This window comes from Perognathus longimembris, chromosome 7, assembly GCF_023159225.1.
Source record: "Perognathus longimembris pacificus isolate PPM17 chromosome 7, ASM2315922v1, whole genome shotgun sequence".
In the NCBI taxonomy this organism is placed as follows: domain Eukaryota; kingdom Metazoa; phylum Chordata; class Mammalia; order Rodentia; family Heteromyidae; genus Perognathus; species Perognathus longimembris.
Genome location: NC_063167.1, coordinates 72107354 through 72130748, shown reverse-complemented (window position 1 = coordinate 72130748; position 23395 = coordinate 72107354). Strand labels below are relative to the sequence as shown.

The 23395-nt window shown below is 43.4% G+C and overlaps 1 protein-coding gene across 3 annotated transcripts; it reads right to left on the bottom strand.

Moving 5' to 3' along the window:
* Positions 1-826: 826 nt before the first annotated feature.
* LOC125355482 (2-Hydroxyacid oxidase 2-like) lies at positions 827-22599 on the bottom strand. Of its 3 annotated transcripts, XM_048351879.1 has the most exons (9): positions 22250-22552; positions 20027-20063; positions 11999-12137; positions 8966-9117; positions 8196-8479; positions 5722-5931; positions 2496-2654; positions 2076-2145; positions 827-1104 (listed from the first exon to the last, which is right to left on the bottom strand). In XM_048351879.1, the coding sequence occupies exons 3-9, from the start codon at positions 12127-12129 to the stop codon at positions 1049-1051; spliced, it is 1062 nt and encodes a 353-aa protein (XP_048207836.1). In that variant the 5' UTR covers positions 12130-12137; positions 20027-20063; positions 22250-22552; the 3' UTR covers positions 827-1048. The 3 variants fall into 3 exon arrangements, with proteins under 3 accessions (XP_048207836.1, XP_048207838.1, XP_048207837.1); XM_048351881.1 differs by lacking the exon at positions 2496-2654 and having other exon boundaries at positions 22250-22599; XM_048351880.1 differs by lacking the exons at positions 20027-20063; positions 22250-22552 and adding an exon at positions 19385-19736.
* Between the last annotated feature and the right edge of the window lie 796 nt (positions 22600-23395).

Below are 23395 nucleotides of genomic sequence, written 5' to 3'. Positions count from 1 at the left end.
TGTTCATTAAGAGACTGTTATTTGTCAAGTCAAGTACCAAACCTTCAGTTGTTTGTTTGTTCTTAGAGTCATTCCTTGTCTATTTAGGGAAATAAGAAATAAGGCACATTCCCGTAAAGCTTGAAAGAGAGGAATGTGTACAGTGGAGATAACTATGGTAGGATTCAGAAACAATGGCTAAATAATAATAGCTACTATTACTAAAACTTCTACTAGGTGCTTAGCATTGCAATCTGAAATTTATGTTAGTATGATCTTACTTAATCTTGCTCTCAGCGTACTTGGCAAGACCGTGTAATTCTCATCTCTTGGATCAGGACATAGAAATGCAAAGAGAGCTCCTTGCTGGCCGCTCATGTCTGTAACACTAGCTACTCAGGAGGCTGAGATCTGAGGATCACAGTTTAAAGGTAGCCCAGGCAGGAAAGTGTGGTTCAAAGTGGTAGAGTGCTAGACTTGAGTGTAAAAGCTCACAGACAGTGCTCAGGACTGAGTTCAAGCCCCATGACCAGCTAAAGCATAAACAATGAAAAACAAAAACAAAAACAAAACCCAGAAATGCAAAGGGATTTTAAACAACAACAACAAAAAAGGTGGGCCAAGCACAGCATATCATACAGCATATCAACTACAGCCCAAACAGTCACACCCATCTGTATGCCTCGAAAGACCATGTTCTGAATTACTCTGTTTGTCTATTGTCTATAAGACTAAGATTTTTATTGGAAAATATATGTCTGGCTTTTCTCTTCAGAGCGAAGTCTCACCATTAGTTCTTATACAGAGAAATACAGGATTTGCAAAAGAAAAAAAAATACTATCAGGCATTTCCCATCTACCCTCTTGTGATCTTTATTTTGAAGTAGAGTTTTAGGCAAGACAAATCATATAAAAGGAAGCAAGGCCAAGAAGGGAGGGGTACATTGAGGACGGTGAGGCATTTGGAGGGCAACAAGCACAGGGGGTGGGGAGTTGATGGTTAGGGCAGGCGCTCCAGGCCAGGCCAAGGTTCAGGCAGACCAGCATTGCATATCATGTTGTGGGGTTCTTACAACCTGGAGAGCTGAATCAGGTCCCGGTTGATCTCGGCAATGGATCGGCAGCCTAAAATAGCCACTGAGTTACAAACCTCGCTTTTCTCATTCCTGGGCCTGAGATGATGCGGTTTAAAAACAAGCTTTTGATCTTAGTGCTCATCTGATAAAGCATACATACAGGATGAATAATTTTGTCCTGATTTATTGGGGATTATTTTATGATCCTATGCCTATGTTGTGTTTTAACCCAGCTATGTCAAAATGTCAGAGTAAAAATGTAAAAACTCCTATCAGTTTTAACAACCAACTCTGATGGGCTATAGTGATCTTTGACCTTTAGCTCCATTCTGACAAGGAATGGGCCATAGAAAGGGTAGTGTAGGAGACACAGTGAACACTCCATCCAACACTGCCTTCTAAGGGGAAGTTCTGACGGAGGAAATGATCTTCTTTGCCAGGAGATCTTAAGTAAGATGCAAAACCAAGCCTGTAGCTGATGTCCTACACAGGGATTGAAGAGAGTCACACTAGACAAGAAATGAGCAAGAAGTAGAATACGGGGCTGGAAATGGTAGATTCCAAAAGGCTGTGTGGAGTCCTTGATGATCAGAAGGACAAAACATAAAAACAAGCTGTGTGATATTGAACTGGAAATTCTTTCCATATCTATGATGTAGGGACCTTCATCTCTAGTAATGTAAAATTAATAAAATGTATTCACCAAAGTACTAGCTAAGAGTCTTTTCCTAAAAGAGAAACCTGAGCTGGAATTGAAACCTGGCAGGAAGGGTGACACTTAGCAGAAATAGGAACTCAGAGCCAGGGTTGATTTTTCCAAGAAATGGCAGTGATTTTTGAAGCAAGTTTTGAGTTTACGTTGGCAGAGAATAGTGCCTGCTGTTTGGCTGGGACCTTTCTTTCCTGTTTGGGGATGGCTCCCAGGCCAGGGAAAGGTTAGCTGGATGGAAGAAGGGCTGTCTCTGCATAGGAACCCCCCTCCCCTTGAAGCTCTAAGTCAGGAAAAAATGAAGACCTTACCTGTAAGGGTCATAGAAGTGCGGAACTCCTCTTTTAAAATGTTCAAGACTTCCTCAACACCCTTTTCACCCTGATCTCAAGACAGAAAAGTATAAGGGAAGGAGAAACAGACAAAAGTCTTAAAGGCACATTCTGATTATTTGTCAAATATTAAAAAAAAATAGAGAGAGAGCTGTGACAGGGAACATAGAGGAGCTGTAAAAATCAATTATGTTTTGAAGAAAGGAAAGCAAAGGAAAGGTAAGGATGAAAGCTGTTGAATGTTTGTAGGTCCAGAGACAGCCTGAAGATGTGAGGAGTAACTATCCTTCAGGTACCTTGAAAAAATGGCTAAGTTGGAGGATGAACCACCCACAGAAAAGCCTGGAGCAAACGAGAAGCTCAAGATCTTCCCATCTATTCCCACGTTGCCACTCTCACCTTGCAGGTAAGACCCCACAGGATTGGTCTCCCAAGAAATATGCATTTAGCTCCAAGGGCCAGGGCTTTCAACACATCGTTGCCAGTTCGAACCCCACCATCCAGGTACACTTCCATTCTCCCTTGAACAGCAGCCACCACTTCTGCCAGGGCATCAATCTGAAAAAGAGACAGGTGTGCACCTGCCAGAGGCTGGTGTTGCCTCTGTGGTGATGGGCAGTGGTACGTGGGCCTAAGAGGATGGGAGGAGGAAGTGCAAGCTTCGGCCATGTCTGAGGCTGCTGCAGCTCCTCCTGCGGAGGCCTCCCTCCTGAGGCCCAGGAGTCTCTGGACTCAACCTCCTGCCATTTTCTGCTTCACTAACTCCAACAAGCTCCTTGCTGACTTTTATTTTTGTGTGTATGTGCCGGACTAGGGCTTAAACTCAGGGCCTGGACACCATCCCTTACTTTCTTCATTCAAGGCTAGTGCTCTGCCACTTAAGTCACAGATACATTTCTGGCTTTCTGCTGGTTGATTAGAGATAAGGGGTCTCAGGCAATTTTCCTGACCAAGCTGGCCTCAAACTATGATGCTCAGATCTCAGCTTCCTGCAGCGAGGATTACAGACATGACTTGCTAATCTCATTGTTGACTTTTTAAACTTTTTAAATTTCTTTAAAAAATGCTTGATTTCTCTGCTACCCTGATGGAAATATTTTCTATTTATAATGGTCATTATAATGGGAAAGAACATGTTGGCTTTTAATTTTCTTCTACTGTTTCTGTTTCTAGGGTGGCATAGCTAGAAATCTTCTCCCTGCTTGGGCTCTTAAGGACTCCCCCCGCTTTTTTTCTTTTCTTTTAGCAAAATAAGTATGGCAGCCAGGGCTGTTGGACTACAGCCTGTCTTGGGCAATTAGGCCACACAGTCATTCCTTACCTCAGTTTGTGTCATCAGTTAGACCCTGAGAAATGGAAATAGGAATGTGGCAACAGCATTGTGCAAGTGGAGTTTAGGCCTTTAAAGGAGAAAATCAAAGTAGTTGATAATTTTGGCTTGGATCTGAGGCCAAGAGACCTTGATTCCTCCAAGGTATCTGCTTCAGTGCCAGGCTCCCGATACTTTCAAGTCTGTCAGGAGATACTAGGCCTCTCAAGGGTCTCGGAGAGGAGGCTCAGGAGGGAATTCTGTACTGCCTCAGTGTTCTGGTATGCTCTGAGGAAGGCAAAGGAGAACAGTTAACATTGGGCCCTTGGGTCCTTCTTCCTTTCTTTCTAGGTGTGTGTGTGTGTGTGTGTGTGTGTGTGTGTGTGTGTGTGTGTGTGTGTGCACTTGTCTGCGAGTGCCCATGTATGCATGCCAGTATTAGGGCTTGAACTTAGAATTTTCATTCAAGGATGAATGACTCTTCCACTTGAGCCATTGCTCTACTTCTGGATTTTTTGGTGGTTAATTGGAGATAATTCTCATGGACTTTTCTGCCTGGGCCAGTTTTGAACCTTAATCCTCAGATTGCTGCTTCCTGAGCAGCTAAGATTACAGATGTGAGTCATTGGCTCCTGGCTTTTCCACGTTACCTCACTAGCTTTGGACTAATCCTTATTTATACACTCTCAGATGGCTTAGCTCCTGGGAGAGGAACCTACTGCTTGTTCTGCTCAGCAAATGTAGTAGGAGAAATTCTCCTTTCTCATTGGGAGAATTAGCCCACCTCTTTCTCCACACATTACTCAATCATCTTAAGGAAGCAGGCTGCTGAATTGATAAATGGCAGCTTGACACTTGCTATATAGTCTTGATCTCAGTTTTCTTCCAAAAGCCTGTCTCCTGCTGTGACTGCTACTTGATGGTGGTGGTGGGCTCCTGTTCACTTTCTGCTCCTATCACGTAAGAGCATCGGACCTCTTGCAGCTGGCTGAGCTCCTTGGTCTTCTCTGTTCTGCTCATTCCTGGGTGTATGGGAGATGAAGCTATGAGGATCTTTCAGGAAGTGGGTGGGAGAGCTCAATGTGCATGTTGAAGACCTGCTTTCCCTCACCTCCAGTCCTGGTGCACATGTTGGGATGGGAAGTATGCAGCCTGCCCATTCTCTTCAAACAAACCCTTACCAGAGAGATATGTTAAGTATGTCCATTGCTCTCCACGTGGCTTGCTGTTCGTTGTATCTTTTCTTCACTAGCAAATGAAGAGGAGGAGGTGAGTGGTAGATACCACTCAGCCTCACAAGTCAGGGGATGTACCAGAGGCCTACTAGAGCGTTTCAACCTCTTTGGAGTTGTCTTTAAGAAGTGATTGGGGAGCTGCTAAGGATTTTTAACTTTATAAGAATGGTTACTTAAATACTGTTGGAAATAGTGAAAGATGGAAAGCAGATGTAGTGACATCTACCTGTAATCTCAGGAGGCAAAGGAAGAAGAATTGAAAATTTAAGGCCATTCTTGCTGACAGAGCAATACCTTGAAGAGAGAAGGTGGAAGGGAGGAAGGAGGGAAAGAAACATAATATAGTGAAATACTGAAAGGAATACAGCTATTTAACCACAGGAAGTTGATTATATAAATTGTCCATTCATTAGACACATCATTAAAACTAAAAGAAGCACACATTGAAGCCAAAAAATGTTTGTAATACATTTATAAATGAAAAAGAAGGAAATTCTAAGACATGATCCATAGTTTTTAAGCAGTAAAATATTATGTTTGTATTAACCACATTCGTGCTAGTGATGAAATTAGAGAATTATTTTCTTTTACGTTTTTGCATGTGTGTATCTGATCATTTATCTGCAGTGAACATAAATATATGAGTTAGGGAAGAAAACTACATGTTAGCTGTTACAGTTCATTAGCGGCTCTTTGGCTCCATCTTGACTGGTATGTATTAGCAGTAGTGAGGCACTGCTTTTTCTTGGCTGTGTCAGAAGGTCACATGAGGTTATGATGACCAAGCAGGCCTCCACTGGAGCTCTTCTTGAGGTAGGGACCTCCATGCCTTTTTACACCTCTTCTGTTCTACCTTGGCCTCTTATTGTCTGTTGTGAATATGGACAGGTTACTTGGCTTGAGCCTGAACTGCAGCCTCCCCCTTTTTGGCCCTTTCTCAGACTGAGGGGATGATACACAGAAAATTTTCACAAATAGCTTGCTGTGCACTGCACTATCCTCTATGACTGGATTGGACAGAGTACTCAGGTGTGGACTCACACCACGCTCCCAACACCACCCTCAGAGGTATGCCACTTACTGAAGCAGGAACTTCATCAAGCTGCCTCCCTCCGTGGTTGGAAACAAGGATGCCTTGAACATTGTGCTTCACTGCTAACTCTGCATCCTCTCTTGTCAGGATCCCTTTAAGGATGATGGGCAATTGAGTCAGGCTCTGAAGCCAAGGGATGTGATCCCAGCAGAAGAATGCATTCATGGCAGCCAGCAGAGAGGAAGGCACAGCCTTGGCCTGTGGGAATTAAGAAGGTAACTCATAGTCTTGAACTCATACAAGACAACTTGGCTTGTTGCAAAAATGACACACATTCAGAGCAGTTACTAGCTTAAAATGAAGAGAGAACTAGTCAGGAACTGGTGGCTCATGCCTGTAATCCTATCTACTCAAGAGGCTGAGATCTAAGGATCCTGATTCAAAACCAGCCTGAGCACATGAATCTAAAATACAATTTTCTCCAATTAAGCAGCAAAATGCCAGAAGTGGAAGTAAGGCTCAGGTGGTATAGCACTATCTTGAGTGAATGAGTTAGGGAAGAGCATGAGGCCTCCAGTACCAACACACACACACACACACACACACACACACACACACACACCCCCACAGGAGTGAAACAAAAATCTAACACTGCTTCCTGAAAAAAATCTGAATAAAGGACTTTCTACTTTCATTACCATTTGTTTACAATCACCTCTTTGCTCCATAATTATGCCAAAGACACAAAGACAGATGCAAGAGAATCTATATCTTTTTTTTTTTTTTTTGCCAGTCCTGGGCCTTGGACTCAGGGCCTGAGCACTGTCCCTGGCTTCTTTTTGCTCAAGGCTAGCACTCTGCCACTTGAGTCACAGCGCCACTTCTGGCTATTTTCTGTATATGTGGTGCTGGGGAATCGAACCCAGGGCTTCAAGTATAGGAGGCAAGCGCTCTTGCCACTAGGCCATATCCTTAAAAGAATTTGAAGTTTAGTATGTGTGATGAATAAATAAAAGTAGAGGACAAACCTGTTTGTTTGTTTTTGTTTTTGTCAGTTGTGGGGCCTGAACTCAGAGCCTTGGCTTTGTCCTTGAGCATTTTTGCTCAAGGCTAGCACTTTACCAATTTATGCCCCAGCTTCACTTCCTGTTTTTGAGTGGCTAACCTCAGGAGGTAAGAATTTCACAGGCACTTTTCTGCCTGGGGCTAGCATCTAACTGCAGTCCTCAGATCTCAATCTCTTGAGTAGCTAGGATTACAGGTGTGAGCCACCAGCCCCTGGCTCCTTGAAAAGATTTTTATAACCACACATTTTTTTGTTTTATTTAAGTAGTTGTACAAAGTGTTTCAATTTAATGTATAAATTTATGTGTATAGTGCTTCCACCATCATGTCATAATGTACATAGAAATGCATATGTGCATTGAATATTATGATCACATTTGTCTACCCCCTCCTCTTTTTATTTATCTGCCTCTCCCCTTTTAGTCCCCACTCCCTCAGTTAAATCCTACCTTTCAACTTCCTGTTGTTCATTTTGTTTAACTGCATTGCCTCTTAAATGTTCAAAGGAGTTATACTTTGAGATCTTGCTTCTACATATACCATCAGTTGGTCAGTTTGATTGTGTACATCTGTTTATAGACTGTTACTGACGTAGTGTGGTTGAGATATACACAGGCTAGTTAGACCTATACAATATCCCAAGAATTGTAAACCACGTATTATCGAATATATACCATTGGCCTACAAAGTACCCAGAATAGCCTTAAAATCACTGTGCATCTGGAAGTGGGAAGAACCATTTCAGAGCACCTCAAGACCAATTTGTGGTTAAGAACTGTTGCATATCTTGTCATCAGACTCCACAGTTGCCCATCGGCTGAAAAGATTGTCACTACTATCTCTACTGTAGCTAACAGGTCTCAGCTTTATTATGGTGTTCTCTCTCTGGGGCACTCTACTCCTTTCAATGGAGGCATTTTAAAGGAGTAGTTACTTAGTTCAGAGATCCCAAAGAGATGTGCTGTGGCTCTTTCGTGTTTCAAGGGATGAGTTCAAAAGGCACATCAATGTTGATGCTCAGTTTTCAGGAATGCAGAGTGGGAACTGGCTGACTAGATTGACTTGCCACCGTGGGCTGTGAGCGTGCATCCTCCTGAGAGTCAACTAGGTATGCCTGCCATTCACAGCGATTGCTTTGTATGTAGGTAAAATCAATAGGAAAGGCTGGTGATTGCTTTCCTTTCCTACCCAGACTTTCCTTTTCCTCAGCACCTGGCCCTGGCCCAAACACCCCTGGTGGCAGGTTGGGAAGCTCCAAGGGTGAGAAGATTAGATTCTACTTGCCTGGAGTTTTGGGGGACAGGAAGCAGATCTTCTTTTTGACCTGCCACATCCCCAGTGTCTGGAGAGTGTAGACACTAAGCAAATACTAGCAGAAACAAGGAAGAAAGGGAAGATAGGGAAGAAGGAAGTTTGCCTCCTCCAGTGCCTGCGATCGAGTCTGCCACATTTCCTACCTCATCAGGTGATTGAAGCGTCTTTAGCCTTAAGTTTGCCTTCAAATCGATTTGGTTCCTCAGGTCATCACGCCTTTTTCCAATTATGGGCACATCCACAGTGACCACCAGAGCTTTGAAACCTAGAGATTCTGCCCTTTGGATCAGCTGTTTGTTCAGCTGCCAGTCTGGCTGCACATAGAGTTGGAACCACCGTAGGCCGCTGGGAGCAGAAGCAACAATGTCTTCCAGGGTGCAGCTGGCATAGGTGCTGGTGATGTAGCAGACACCTGCTGCTTGGGCAGCTGCAAAGCAAAGGACAGGACTCAGGCCAACTTTGCTGTGTGAGTGATACAAAAGCTTTCTTCCCTGTTTGGCAGAGGCGGGAGATGGTTCAGTGAGCCTGAGAAGCTATTTAAGTCCTCTTCTCTATACCCTGTCTTAGAAGCCTTGTATCCTTATCCCGTAACAAAACGCTTTCCCATCAGATACCATTGAATTCCCCAGATGATGTCAGGTTCAGTCAAGAAAGCCAACTCACCAATTCCTTAGTGAAGCACAAGGGAATTAGAGAATGGGGATGTAATTCCAGGGGGAAAAACCTCAAACCTTCATAGCATAAACATGAGGAAATCAAGAAATGCTTTAAGCTTTCTCTTTCCCGTTTTCCTTCATTCCAATCACATTGTTTCCCTGAGGCCCTTGAGTGAGATGTTCTGGAGCTTTTTAGCCACTGCCAGAGGGGGATCCCCCACACCCTCGGGCATTCCCGGCTGCCTGTTGGGTCATACCTCTGGCTGTGCTCATTTCTCCATCAGGCCAGGCAATGCAGTGAAAAGCTGTGGGCGCGATGCATATGGGTGCACTGATGGCTTCCCCCTGGATGGTGGTCCCGGTGTCCACCTGGGACACATCTTTCAGGTAGCGGGGACGGAGGCGGATTCTGCACAAGACAAGAAGCTCTGTTGGTAGAGTTTTCTTCCCGTTATGGCGATGGAGTCTAGAGTCGGGGACCCCGGATACCTGGTAAAGGTCTACGCCAGGATTAGTTTTTTGAGGGATGAGTTTTAAAGGCATGGCTGGGTCCTATGAATCCACGGTTGGTTCACTGGGCGGATCCCAAGTAAGTAGTGCAGGCCCAGCAGAAAGTGTGTTCCCAGGAGGTGTTCCCTTGGCCATCCTCCTGGGCCCAGCCCTGTTGAGTGGCAAAGGGGGTTGATGTCCTGGAGTGCTGCCTTCCTCACTAGAGCCATGGCGCCTGTACCCTCCACTGAGCAGTCCTAACAAGGACTAGAAAGGAAAGGTAGGAAGTACCCAGAAAGGAAGAAAAGCTCACTCAAAGAGAACAAATCCCACAACATATTCATGGTTTTTTTTTTTTTCAGGTTGCTGCTTCATTTAGCTTAGAAAAAGGAAGGCAAATTCATGAAGAATAAATGTGTAAAATTTTAAGACGCATGAAAACGAAACCTCAAAATCCAAAAGCGTATTTTTTTCATAAACTATAACTCCTGTACATAAATTTAGAGTTTCTGGAAATAGTAATTTTGTAAATGAATAAATTAACTTATGAGTAAGGTAAGGGAGCAGTTTTTCTAAGTTCTTTTTTTTTTTTAAGAAAAACTGTGATAAGGCATTGAAAACATGAAAGCACACAGAGGCATGTTCATTTAGGAGCCATTTTTCCATTTTCTCCTGGCTTCTTCATCAGTCAGTAAGCTTTGTGTGTGAAGGACCAGGTAGGCACCGTGGATCATACCACAGTCTTTGTCACAGTGGTTCAGTTCTGTTGACATAGTGTCAAAGCAGCACAGACAGTAGCAAGTGACCAAGCATAGCTTTGCTCTGATAACACTTTGTGTAGAGATACTGAAATTAACGTTCATGAAGTGAACTGAATTAACGTTCATGTATAGATAGTCTGGTGCCATGTACTGGCAATTCAGAAAGCTGGTGATAAAGGAGAAGATGGTCCCGTAGGATCCTAGGATGTGTAGCCATCCTAGCTTGCCCATACTTTGGGTCCATCCAACGATGGCATTCTCTACCAGTGCAATTCCCAGAACATGTACTTGCCATTGAGTAATACAGGACTAGGTAATTAATTATTTTTGCCAGTACAGGACTGCTCAATCTCTTACCCCTGCCTCCTTTTTTTTGGTGGTGTTGTTAATAGCTGGTGCCCTATCACTTGAGCCATGCCTCTGCTTCTTTATTTTGTTTCCCCTAGCTCATTGGAAATAACAGTCTCCAAGATTTGTCTTCCCAGGCTGGCTTTGAACCTTTCTTCTCAGATCTTAGGCACCTAAGTACCTAGGTTTATAAGCATGAGCCATAGGCATCAAGGACATGCCTATTTTTATGTCTGGTTTTTTTTTCAGTTTTTACAACAACCATTTAAAAATAATTACCCATCCTTAGTATGTGCCGCATGCAAAATTGACGTCATTGGTTAGAATTGGTTCATAGCTTTGGTGACTGACTTATGTGTTTTTTTTTTCCTACTTTTTGTGTATGTGCCAGTCTTGGGGCTTGAACTGGTCTGGGCACTGTCCCTTAGGTTTTCTTTTGGTCAGTCCTGGAGCTTGAACTCAGGGCCTGAGCACTGTCCCTTAACTTCTTCTTGCTCAAGGCTAGCACTCTACCACTTGAGCCACAGCACCACTTTGGGCTTTTCCCATATATGTGGTACTGAGGAATCAAATCCAGGACTTCATGTATATGAAGCAAACACTCTACCACTAGGCCATATTCCCAGCCTCTCCCTTAGCTTTTGTTTTTGCTCTAGGTTGGTGCTCTACCACTGAACCACAGCTTCATATCTGGCCTTTTGGTGGTTAATTGGAGATAAGAGTCTCATCGACTTTTCTGCCTAGGCTAGCTTTGAACTATGAACTTCATATCTCAGTCGCCTGAGTAGCTAGGGTTATAGGTATCAGCCAACAGAGACTGGCTCTGTCATTACTTTAAAAGTATGACCCTGTGCTGGGAATGTGGCTTAGTGGTAGAGTGCTTGCCTTGCATGCATGAAGCCCTGGGTTCAAATCCTCAGCACCACATAAACAGAAAAAGCCAGAAGTGGCACTGTGGCTCAAGTGGTAGAGTGCTGGCCTTGAGCAAAAAGAAGCCAGGGAGGGCTGGGAATATGGCCTAGTGGTAAAGTGCTCACATCGTATTCATGAAGTCCTGGGTTCGATTCCTCAGCACCACATATATAGAAAAAAGCCGGAAGCGGCGCTGTGGCTCAGGAGGTAGAGTGCTAGCCTTGAGCAAAAAGAAGCCGGGGCAGTGCTCAGGCCCTGAGTCTCAAGCCCTAGAAATGGCAAAACACAAAACAAACAAACAAACAAAAGAAGCCAGGGACAGTGCTCAGGCCCTGAGTCCAAGCGCCCAGACTGGCAAAAAGAAAAAAAAAATTATAACTTTTTTCTTTGAACCAATCATCTATCAACATCATAACTTCATATCTTCTCTAAACCTGAGTCCTCTCCTATCTTACATTTTTTTCCTCCCAGGCAGAAGCTTAGGAGCTTAGGAGAGTTGGGCATATGCATGCACCAAACTGTTTTTCTGTGATGTTCACTGGTTTTTCTGGAGCCCTTCCCCCCATGTTACAAAGTTTCTGGAATGCAGAGGAAGGATGGCTCACTTGTGGTCCTTCTAAGATGAATTAGCCCTGTCCATTACCCCTTCGCTGGTCCCCAAAATAAAATGGGGGAAAATGTACACTCTTGTATCTAGAGTATTCTGTACTCTTTGGAGACAGAAACAAGGACTGACGATGCAGCTTAGCTTGGCAATAGAAAGGATACAGAAGACTCAACTTTTTAAATGCTGCCATGTTGTCGCGCATGGTGATGCCTTCATCTGAAGCTCCTTCAATAAAATCCCATGATGCCTTAGGCAGCCGCTCTCGAGCTTGTGCCTGGAAGTCTGTCAGACATACCAAGGGCATTTCTGGACCTTAGGAAACAAAACCCAGTGAGCACATATCAGATGTAGAAGTGGGAGGAACTGGGGGAGGACACTTAACTCAAAGTTGTTTAGATGCAGTATAATCCAATGTATTCTTTAAGTTAATGGAGTTATTTCATATGATTCTGACCCCCAAGCCAGGAGTTCTTCCTTATCACACTCCATTCCAAAAGTGTGATCTTTTGTTCTTCTGAATGTCTCCCATCTCATCGTCTCTGCTTGGCACACATTGCCATGGATATAGTGAAGGCCCTGCCACCTCTTAAGAGATTATTACCAGAAAAGGCGTTTTTGTCTTATGCTTCCATGTTCACTGCCTATCTTATCTCCTCCAGCTACCTGAGTTCTTCCCAAAATATATGCCTGTTGATGCCCTTAGTCCTTCAGAGTGAGGGTCTCTCAGCACTCGTAGCCTCACGGACCTGCTTCCCAACCATCTCGCTGGCTTCACATTGAGTGCCATTTCCTTAGCGTTGTCATTCAAGTCACCCTGTGGAACCTGGGACTGAACTGATACTCCTGGGAGTTCCCAGGCCAATCTGGAATTCCTGTAGTCTCTGAGGCTGGAGGTGACATGGTTGGAGATAGGGGACATTTTGCCAGTTCATGGATGACTCTTTGAACAGGTCGCCTAATATTATTAGGGGGCTCAGTTACCCTCACCCACCTCTTTGTTATGTGAGCTGTTTTTGAGACCAAGAAAACAAAATGTGTTACTTTCATTTGTTCCCATCCACAGTCTGAGGTTGGTAAATGTAGAGCTTGATATCTCTGATTGAGCCACCCCAGAGATAGGAAAGAGGACAATGTTTGGTTTTCCCCAGTGGAGCAATAACAGTGAGATGAGAAGCTTCTGGAATTCTCTAGACACTGTTACTCTCAGTCACAGCATGTGAAGGTCTTTCATAAGAGGAGTCTAGAAGGAAAGGCCTTCAAAAGGCCGCGATGGGAAAACCAGCCAGGATCAGAGAGAAGAAATGAAGTAATATGCTGTGTGTATGTGTATGCTGTGTGTATGTATGTATGCATGTATGTATGTGTGTATACATGTACTGGTATTGGAGTTTGAGCTTGGGATCTCGTGTACTAGCTCAGGGTTTCCTCTCATTGCTGGCATATTTGTCATGTAAGCCATGCCTCCAGTTCCAGCTTTGCTACCTCTATGGAGATAAGAGTCTAGAGGACTTGTTTGTCAGAATTGGCTTTGAACGGTGTGCCTCAGATCTCAACCTCCTAAATAGCTCTAGTAGAAGGATCTTTTTCTCTTTTAATTATCTTCTTCTGAGGGTAGACTATTGGGGTTAACTTGTCTAATAGGGAGGCCAAAGGACCAGATGCAGTGTTGTGTGCTGGGTATCCTGGCTGTGGGAGAGAGATGGGGTAGAGCTAACCTGAGGTGTCCAGAGACAAGTCAAAGTCTGTGCAGCCATACAGATAAGTAGTCCATGATACCTTCTAAGGGTTAAGTAAAGGAGTTGCATGACAGCAGAGCCTGTGGATGTGCCGGTTCTGGCTGGAGGGTAGGAGGGGAATTTGGATCATAGTCGCAGAACTCACAGGAGCCATTTTCAGGACAAAGTACAGCACTCATCCCTAATTTAATTTATTCCTATACAACCTTTTGAAGGGTCACTAAACGGTTGCAATTAATTAGTTGTGGCAATTTCCTACCTATTATTTCATGTACATAAAACAGTTAATACAGCAAGTCTGTGAATATTATTTTCTGAAAGACCAGCTTGCAAGGTCAGACCCTGGCTTCTCTCTTAATGATTGAGATTGCAGCAGAGTTCCCACTATTTCCTGATAAGAATGGCTCATTGCACGGGAACTGCTGGCCTCCAAAATGTGATTTGTACTCAGCATCTGATTTTCCTCTGGAATAAGATTTTCTTACAGAGGATGGTCTTATGACCACCCTTCAACGTAAGTCTCTCAACCTTGAGGCACTAATGAGCGTTTCTGTAGGCAACTTGGTGGGTGTTGGCATGTCTCCACCATAGGGGAAATGAGCACATTCTGTTCGGTTCTCCTGGGAGAGGACTTCTGCCTGGTCTACAGATTTTGCCCCTTAGCCTTTCTCTCACTGCTAAAAGTTATGCTTTGCAAAATGTTTTGCATCTCTTCACACCATTAAACCATCACTCTTTGCTAAGAACTGAATTCTCCTAGTGAAGTATCAAAGCTGCCTTGTACCCTAGGCTTCAGGAGAATATGTGATGTTTTCTAAGCACTTGAATTGAACATTCTCCTGTGTGTCAGCTCTCTGACTTACTGGATGAGAGTTCTCCATTAGGTGTCAACTCTTCCGACCCCATAGGTTTACAAACTTACAGAAAGTTTCTTTGTAGTATTTCTAGTAGAGACATTGTTAGTGCTGTCTAATATGAGACATGTGGGTTAGACTCAATCGTAATTATCTGCCTAGAGTAGTGTAAATTGCATAATTTGAGGGCTACTTGGAAATAAAGCATCAATCTCAAAATTCTTAAATAAAGCAAAGTAGCTCATTTGTATACTTTAAAAAATCTTGGACCTTTCCTTGTGAAATAGAGATATTTGAATTAATAGGGTATTAATCTCTTTACTTAGCATGTGAAGTAAATGATGCCAAGGAAATTAATAATTTGTGAAAGATTAAAAAGCAAATTATCACATGAATGGTTCTAGATCTGTAAATTATTACAGGGATGGTTTAGGAATTATTCCCGGAATGGTTCTAGAACTGTGTTTATGGTAACCTCTAAATATATATATTTTCCGTTTTTCAGTTTGATATTAAATAGCAAAATAGATGGTTCACATAAATTGCATATTATATTGCCAAGAATTTTTAAGTTTTTATTATAAAACTGATGTACAGAGAGGTTACAGTTTCATACGTTAGGCATTGGATACATTTCTTGTACTGTTTGTTACCTTGTCCCTCATACCCCCCTCCCCCTCCCCCTTCCCCCCCCCGAGGTGTTCAGTTCACTTACACCAAATGCTTTTTTTTTTAAAACAATATATAGAGAGTACTAAGGAGAACACTTAATCTATGATTTTTTTTTTTTTTTTGCCTGTCCTGGGGCTTGAACTCAGGGCTTGAGCACTATCACTGGCTTCTTTTTGCTCAAGGCTAGCACTCTGCCACTTGAGCCACAGCACCACTCTGGCTTTTTCTATATATGTGGTGCTGAGGAATGGATACGAGGCAAGCACTCTACCACTAGGCCATATTCCTAGTCCCTAGTCCATGATTCTCTAAGGAATAATATAAGACAGAGTTGAAGAGGAAATCTATGTTATTTAAAGCTCTTCCTAATGTTTGGAGGGAAGATCTTATAATAATAATATGTCTTGTATATTCTTATTTTACTTTATCTCTGTTTCTGTATTTTTTCTCTTTGTCTTTATTACTCCAACTGTCTAAGAGGAAGATGGAAAAGTAAGGAGAAGGTTTGTACACTAAGTGCTAGATAATATTATTTCAGAAATTAGCTCATTTAACTTCTTCAGGCACTTTGTTTTAAAGTTAAGTGGCCACGTATAATTAACAAGCTAATGAGAAGACAGCAAAAATACAAGAGCAAAGATATTCTGACCAGCTCGTTAGTAACTTGGAGTTCTGCTGTTTCAGTGGCTGAAGGTTCTGAAGACCTGACAGGCATAGTGGAGATTACACTGTTTTCGCTGTTTGACTTGAGGCACTTAGGCTAGATATCTACTTGTTCTCTTTTGGATATTTTCTATAATGCATGCTGTTATCACTTTGGGAACTCTGGGGAACGAGAGTTGATATTTGCAGGATGACCTCAGAGGTGTCCTGTGGGAAATATCTTGGGGCGTGGGGAGGACAAGGTCTCCCTCTGATGTCATTTAAAGGAGCAATTCTTCAAAGTAACAGGAGGTGTCCTTGGAGATCTTTCTGCTTGGTTTGTAGAAACGTTTGTCAACTTTCTCCATGGGATGTCAGAGATAACACTGAGGCTGAATTTGAGAGATTAGATTGCTCAAGGTTGGCTAAAAATGTCTTCTTCAACCATCATATTATGTAAAGATTTGTAAAGACAGTTTGTAAAGAAGTTGTGCAGATAGTGGCTGCAGGTGGTAAAGCCAGGGTCACAGCAAAGGCATAAAAAGGCATAGCAAGGGCAGCTTATCGGAGAAGAGCTTGTAGCCGTGGCTTGGGCTATGGATCGAATGTGTCAGGGGAAGAAAGGACTCACTGTTACACTGAGACAGGTGAACTCCAGGGAGACCCCCACACTGGGAGGTCAGGGGAAGCAAAGGGGCTGGACATAGTTTCCCAGCTCTGTCCTTAGAGTAAAAGTGGGACCAGGGTGTTCTGGCATGGGGGTGGCCAAAAAGACCAAGGGTTCCTTTTATTTGAGAGCATGAGTCTGGTAGCCTCTGCTGGGGGCCCAGTTACAAGCAGTGAGGACTGATTCTTGATTCTTTCAGCCCAGGATTGGCTCTGGCCTGAGCCCTCATGCGTTGTGGGGCCAGGACTGCAGACCCCTCCCAGGCCTTGACGACCATTCTTTGGTTTAATGTTTTGGGTGATGCTAATCTTCCTTCTTTAGCCTTCCAATCCTCAACCATTCTCATTTGTCTTCTCTTCTTTTTTTTTTCATTAATGAATCTCCTACTCTTAACTGTGAGCATGTTCTAACTTGAGTAGTACAATGTGACAGTTCTTTTTCTGTGACATTGGGTATTGAACTCAGGGGCCTCCTGTTTGCTAAGCAGGTGCTCTGCCACTTGAATCATCCCTCCAGCCCCTTTTACCCCTGGTTATGTTTTAGATAGGCCTTCACTCTTTCCCACCTCCCGCCCCCCGCCCCCGGCCCCAATCCTCCTATTTATGCTGTAGCTAAGATGACAGATGCCCACCACCACACTCCGGGGCTTCTGTTGAGATGGTGTCTCAGGAACTTTTCTTTTTCTGCCCAGGCAGATGCTTCTGATCTTGGTGGCCCAAGTAGCTAGGATTACAGGGGTGAGCCATTGTACCCAACTTAATGCTGTGTCCCTCAGGCCTGCTGCTTTGGGGATAAGAGGTTGACTCAGCGTGGGCTTTGTGGGAGAAACCTGTGTACTATGGTTCTAGAATACAGGCACAACTGTGATCTATGGAGGCTGGCAGGGCTCACTGTCGTGGCCCCTTAGGTCACCATGACCACAAAGCCTCTGTCAGGACTGGAAGACAATGAAACAGCTCAAATGATGGAGCTAAGGAGGACCTTAGAGAGGAAGAGCTCTTGGCCTAAGTTTGGTAGCAGAATTAAAACATGAACCAGGTCCTGGCCTCCAACATTCAGTGCTCTTTCTGAAATGGTGTGTAGCCTGGCAATGTCATCGGAATTAGCGTCTCTGTGCTCGAGAACAAGCTTCTTAGCAAAGAAAGGTCTCAGCTCTCTAGAGACTCAGTTCTTCTACACTGGATTTCATCCACCCTCCTCTACTGCTTTGAACTCTGCTTTGTCACTATCAGCAAAGGACCTGAGCTTGAAATTGGATGTACAGAAAAAAAAACACAAAAACCAGTGCTTGTGGCTTCCCAAGACAGTGTGCTTCAGGGTAGAAAGAATGCCTGGCACTTACGAGTTGTGTTGGCAGGGACAAGCTACTTCTCATTAGGAAAGCTAGAGGTCTTCCTAATTTCAGTGTAATCCATACTGGGTTTATAGCCACCAGGCATGAACCTGTAGGGTCTGTCAGATCAACACTGGAGTTCAGCATAGACTTTGTAACCAGGAACCGGTGCATTTAAGGTTACTTGCGAACAGCTGGCTGGGCCCACAGCCTTGGCATCTCCTCACCCTGGAAGTCTTTTCTTTTTTAAGCTGTTCTCACTCTGTGGTGCTGCCTTTGGCCTCAATGGATACTGGTTGAAAAGCTACAGCACCCTTTCCCTTTGACCAGAGAGTAGGGGTTCTCAGAGCACCCATCAGCCATGCTAGTGGATTTGCCAGTCAGAATCCAGCTTGTCACACACATTTGCCTCTTCCTCATCCTCAGTATCTCTAAACTACTGACCATTTTGCTCAGGGAAATCTTTCTCACCTCTTCTCTCCTTTCCCTAATTTCCCCCATTCCCTGCCTTCTCTCTATTTATTTGTAAAGCTTTTGCTACTTCGTCATGTCAAGAACAATAAAAACAGCCATATTCAACTTAGTAAACACCATAAATGATGGAAAGCACCCTCAGAGGTAGCCTAGGATTCTTTATTTATATTGCCACTGAATTCTTTTTATCTTATTAATATTGCTATCCTCTATCATTTATGAGAACAAAAATAAGCAACCACATAACTTCTGTAGTTCTCAGTGTGAGTTAATGGCCTTGCTTTACAGACATTTGCATTAAAGATGCCACTTTTTGAGTACATGATGAGGCCAGTGTGTCTTATCAGGCATCTAGGAATGCTACCACTATTTTAACAGTATTGTGTCTATGGGAAACTATGTTCTGAGGTCCAAACTAATGATATCCGTGTAGCATTTGAAGCCTGGAACGTGGTAAGTTCTGTGCTTTCTCTAGGGTGTGGGACACACAAGTAGGCAGCGATGCCAGTTTTCCTAAAAGGGCTGGAGATTTTCTGATTCTCTTAAGCAGTGGGATGTTTTTTGTTATGCAAAGAATCTTAAAGACAGCATGAAGACGTCTTTATACGGATAATAATAATGACAACAAAATTGCAAACATTTATTCTTTTACAGCACTACATAAATTACATTATGTGTATTAATATTTTAACCCTTGTTGTAATACCCAAACATAAAAATTGTTGTCCCCTGTTTGTAGATGAAATTAGAAGTTAAATAAGTTGTTCAATATCATACACCTAGTAATGTGGCTGTTAGGCTTTATAAAGCAATGAAGCAATAGTATCTGTATGACAGGTATACCTAGGACCCCAGAGGTTTGAAATGTTATGGTGATATACAGCTTTTCTCTTCCTTCAACAAAATCACAACTCAGTGAGAAACTCAAAAAACAAAACACACACACACACACACACACACACACACACACACACACTCCCACCTTGTTTGGCTCGTCATTAAATAATAACTTTTTATATTTATATTGCTCTTGACTGCTGACAAAACATTTTTCCACACACAAATCCACTTGCTGCTCACAATAATCAAGTGAGATTTAAGGTTAAACAAATAAGTCACTTTATCAATATAATAATGAAAACTGAGAGAATCCAAGAAAATTATTCCAACTGAAGTCTAACCTGGGATACTGACTTGCTTCCAATGTACTTGAATGAGTCAGGAGAATCCGTGTACTCTCTCTGCTGTAGTGGGAAGAACAGCCGATGTGAGCTGGATCAGAGTTCATGAAATCAAGGCCACTAAGCAGGGCGCCCTGTGTGACACTAAATGCATTGCCCCTGCCTATTTGCTTAGCGTAGAATGTACAAACAGATACCAGAAATTACACAAAAGCTCAAGCAGGCCCTGAACTGTTCTTTTCACTACAGATTGTCCAGAGTACAAAGTGCTCCAAAATGTAAAAACATTTTGCCAGGTGCTGGTGGCTCATGCCTCTAATCCTAACTTTTCAGGAGCCTGAGATCTAAGGATTAAGGTTCAAAGTCAACACAGGCAGTAAAATCTGTGTGACTTACCTCCAATTAACCACCCAAAATCGGTAGGTAGAGCTGTGACTCAGTGATAAAGCACTGTCCTTGAGCGAAAAAGCTAAGGGAGAGTGCCGTGACATTGAGTTCAAATCCAGTGGAAAAAAAATAAAAAACTTGAGTGCCAGTAGTGCTCCAAGTGGAAAAATTCACCCCTGACCTAGGATAGTAGGCTGCAGACAAAATACTAAAAGTGCATTTTTTAGATGCACTAAAAATGATACATAAAATTACCATTAGGCTATGTGTATAAGGAGTATATAGGTATGAAACAGTTGGCTGTCAATTTGGGCATCATGTCCAAATGTTTCATTATGCATCTACAAATGCTCTCAAAATGAAAAGAATCAGAAGTCCCAGTATGTCTTGTTTTCAATAGTTTGAGTACGGAATATTAATCTCTTTTAATGTTAGATCTTTTATTTTTTCGGTTGGTTGGTTGTGGGGCTTGAACTCAGGGCCTGGGTGCTGTCCCTGAGCTCTTCAGCTCAAGTCTAGTGCTCTATCACTTGGGCCACAGTGCCACTTCCAGGTTTCTGGTGATTAAGTGGAGATACAAGTCTCATAGACTTCCCTGCTTGGGTTGGCTTTGAACTGCAATCTTCAGATCTCAGCCTCCTGAGTAGCTAGAATTACAGGTAGGAGCCATTGGCGCCCAGCAAATGTAGGATCTTACAGCTGAAGCTTCATCTAGCAGCAATAATCAGGACAGTACTAGGAGAGATAGGAAAGAGGTATAACAGGTTATCAGGGAAACTGTCTCCCTTTGCCTTTCTCCTGGTGTCTCTGATTATGGCCATTGCCATAATTTCTGAAGTCTGCCACAGCAGTGCTCCACATAGCAGGAATGGAGGAGGGAGGCAGTGGAGTGGAGGAAATTAATTCCCATAAGCCTTGTGATTTGGTGATCATGGGCTCAAATTTTAGCTCTGTTCCCTATGACAGTTCCACTAAGAAATAATTTCTAGGAGGAGAACATATACCTTAGGTCCCTCATGAGGACTGATCCTGAGAGCCATAGAATGTTTCTAGAAATGTTTCTGTATAATGTTTCTATGCCATGTGTGGGATAGATTGTCAATAATGGCAGACCCACCTTTGTCATTCCTCCTGATCATAGATTCATTTTCATCTGAGTCTCTAAAAGCTGCTGAATGATTTTAATAAGTCTATGATAGAATAATTCAATCCCAGAGCCAGATTTACCCATAAATTTATCTGAGCAAAGTTCATAAATAAGTGTTCTCCCTCAGGATGGCAGAGGCATTTAGTCTATCTCCAGCCTTCCAAATGTTTCCCATTTGGTTAAAGATAGACAGGGTCACAGGGTCAGTTCTGGGCCATGTGCTGGGTGTGGGAGTGGCAAGTGCTTGGACAAGATTTGAGAGCCAGATGAGCCTAGAGCAAGTCCCACTAGGGCAAGTCAGGGGCTCTGTCTCCAGGAGGCACTGATGTGAGAGAAAGGCAGTTTGGGCCCCCAGATCATCATTCAGAAGGGAGTAACCCTGGGTACTAGCTGATTTTGTATGAGGGAAAAATCTTGTATGTTAACCTTCCAGAGTTGCAGATTTTATTTTCTACTACCACACAGCCTAGTCTCACCTGCTACTATGTGTGGGCCTCTGCTCTACACCCAAGATTAAATAAAAAGCCCTGCATCTTATCGGTCACCTCTCTGAATCTAGCAGGAATGCTTTCTGGGGAGAGCTTAGTATTTTTTTGCAGCCTCTCAGATGATGCGCACAAATGATGGTCATTTGTTTGAGCTACAATTCTCGCCCATCTATGAAATTAGGGCATTACTATCTGTCTCGGGACTTCATGAGAATGGAAGGATCTTGTAGATGCAGAGTAGTGGAGCGGTTCAGAGTGAAGACTTTGGAAACTTTCCTTCCTGGGAGGAAGTAGAAGACGGCAAGAAACTCCTACCCCCCCCCCCTTTGCTCCCATTTCAGATTCTGTACCATTCACCTGTTGTCTGCCTTTACACCCAGACCATCTTATCTTGATTACTATTTTTGTACAGTTCTTCCAAATTGATCCTTACCTAGCTCCAAACAAGCAAAATATCCCCAGAGAAATGTCAAGTTTGTTTTTCTTTGGTCCCCACTGGTTTGTGGTCAGGAAGCAGTAGTTCAAGGAATAAATGCATTGATTGCTAAAGGCAAGGAGGGTGCCTTTTGGATTCTCAAAATCCTTTCTAGTTAACTTTTTTTGACACATATTTTTCCTCCCACAGATGTGCATTATGTATGGTATCATGTTATTCTCAGGATTAACTCTTCTAGCCTGAGCTAGAAGTTTCCTTGACACCAAAGTTCTTCTGTTGGTATCCCCATGCCCCCTCCAGCCGTTCTCTGTGTGCTTGCCAAGGCTCTTGCCGTGTGCACTTCTGGTCAGTTCTCAGGATACCTCATACCAGTCCCTCCCTTCTGTGTCTACTTTTCCCAGTTGCAAGCACACAAAAGGCATCGAAGAAAAAACCTGATCCTAGTGTCTTCTAAGTACTCTGGAAGCTTGGCGTCCAGAGGCGACCACACACAGCCTGGCTCCCCACTGAACGTGGTAGGAAATGGCTGCGGGGGCCCGTGACTCAGAAAAGGAAAGCTTCAAGGACAAACAGTAACTATTGAGTGAGATTCTCTGCATGGCAAACACTGCCCTTCTAAGTAAACAGTAACTAGGCCCGCATGGGTAGTATGAGCTTGAGCAGCTTTGCTAACTTCATTCCCAGAAGAAATTATTGACAGGACATTACAAGAATCCTAATGTTCATTGTAATATTGAACTTCAAAGTAAGCTAGCCACTCATTCACTCAGAAACTGCTTGTCTTCACTAACTTAACAGAGAGCAGCTAGTGGATAGAAATGGGTGGTTCCAGGTAAAGAATTATAAAGGTCCTTGTGTTGGAAATGAATAGACATTCCTAGGGGATGGGGAAAAGCAGACAGCTCAGGAGATGTGGGCAGGTAATCAGTGAGGATCCAAGACAGCCCTGCCAGTAGAGTGCTCCCTATGCAGCCAGTCAGATTCACCGGAGAATATGCAGCCAGGCATGCAGGAAGATGCACCAATATGTTTGAGTGGAGACATGATTCAACAATGCAGGACACAGGCTGCTAAGTGCATACACAAATGCACATTGAAGAAAGAAAAAGAATAGTATTCATGCTTAGTGTCTTGGGGAGCTGGGTGGGGAGTGGGGGTCCCTAAAGGTTGCTAATTAATTTCCATTTTTCCAGGACCTCTTCCTCTTCCCTGGACCTCTTCCCCGGACCTCTTCCCTGTCCCAGTTCTGTCTCCATTGCTGCAGCAGTCAACACCCAGCATGTGGGTATGATGCATCAGGCACACTGCACATTGCAGTTTTATATTCTTAGCAGACATGGGTTGATATAGTTCCCCCATTCTTCACAAAAGGAAATGAGGCTAAGTAACCTGACAGAAGCCTTTCAGCAGTAATGAGTAGCATTAGCATTTGAACCCAGCCTGTGTCCACCAAAACATGACTTGTGGGGAACGTGGGCTGATCAGATCGTGGTAGTGGTGGTGGAATTTGCTCACACTATGGGATCTGTGGTCCCTGTAGGCTTGTGCTATCA

Bases quoted from the DNA above. Each gene is read 5' to 3' on its own strand.
- LOC125355482 (XM_048351879.1), bottom strand. From the start codon at position 12,129: ATGCCCTTGGTATGTCTGACAGACTTCCAGGCACAAGCTCGAGAGCGG. The intron at 9,118-11,998 runs GTTGAGTCTTCT...TGTCTTGTGCAG, and splicing joins AACATGGCAGCATTTAAAAA to AATCCGCCTCCGTCCCCGCT. The intron at 8,480-8,965 runs GTATGACCCAAC...TTTGCTTTGCAG, and splicing joins AGAAATGAGCACAGCCAGAG to CTGCCCAAGCAGCAGGTGTC.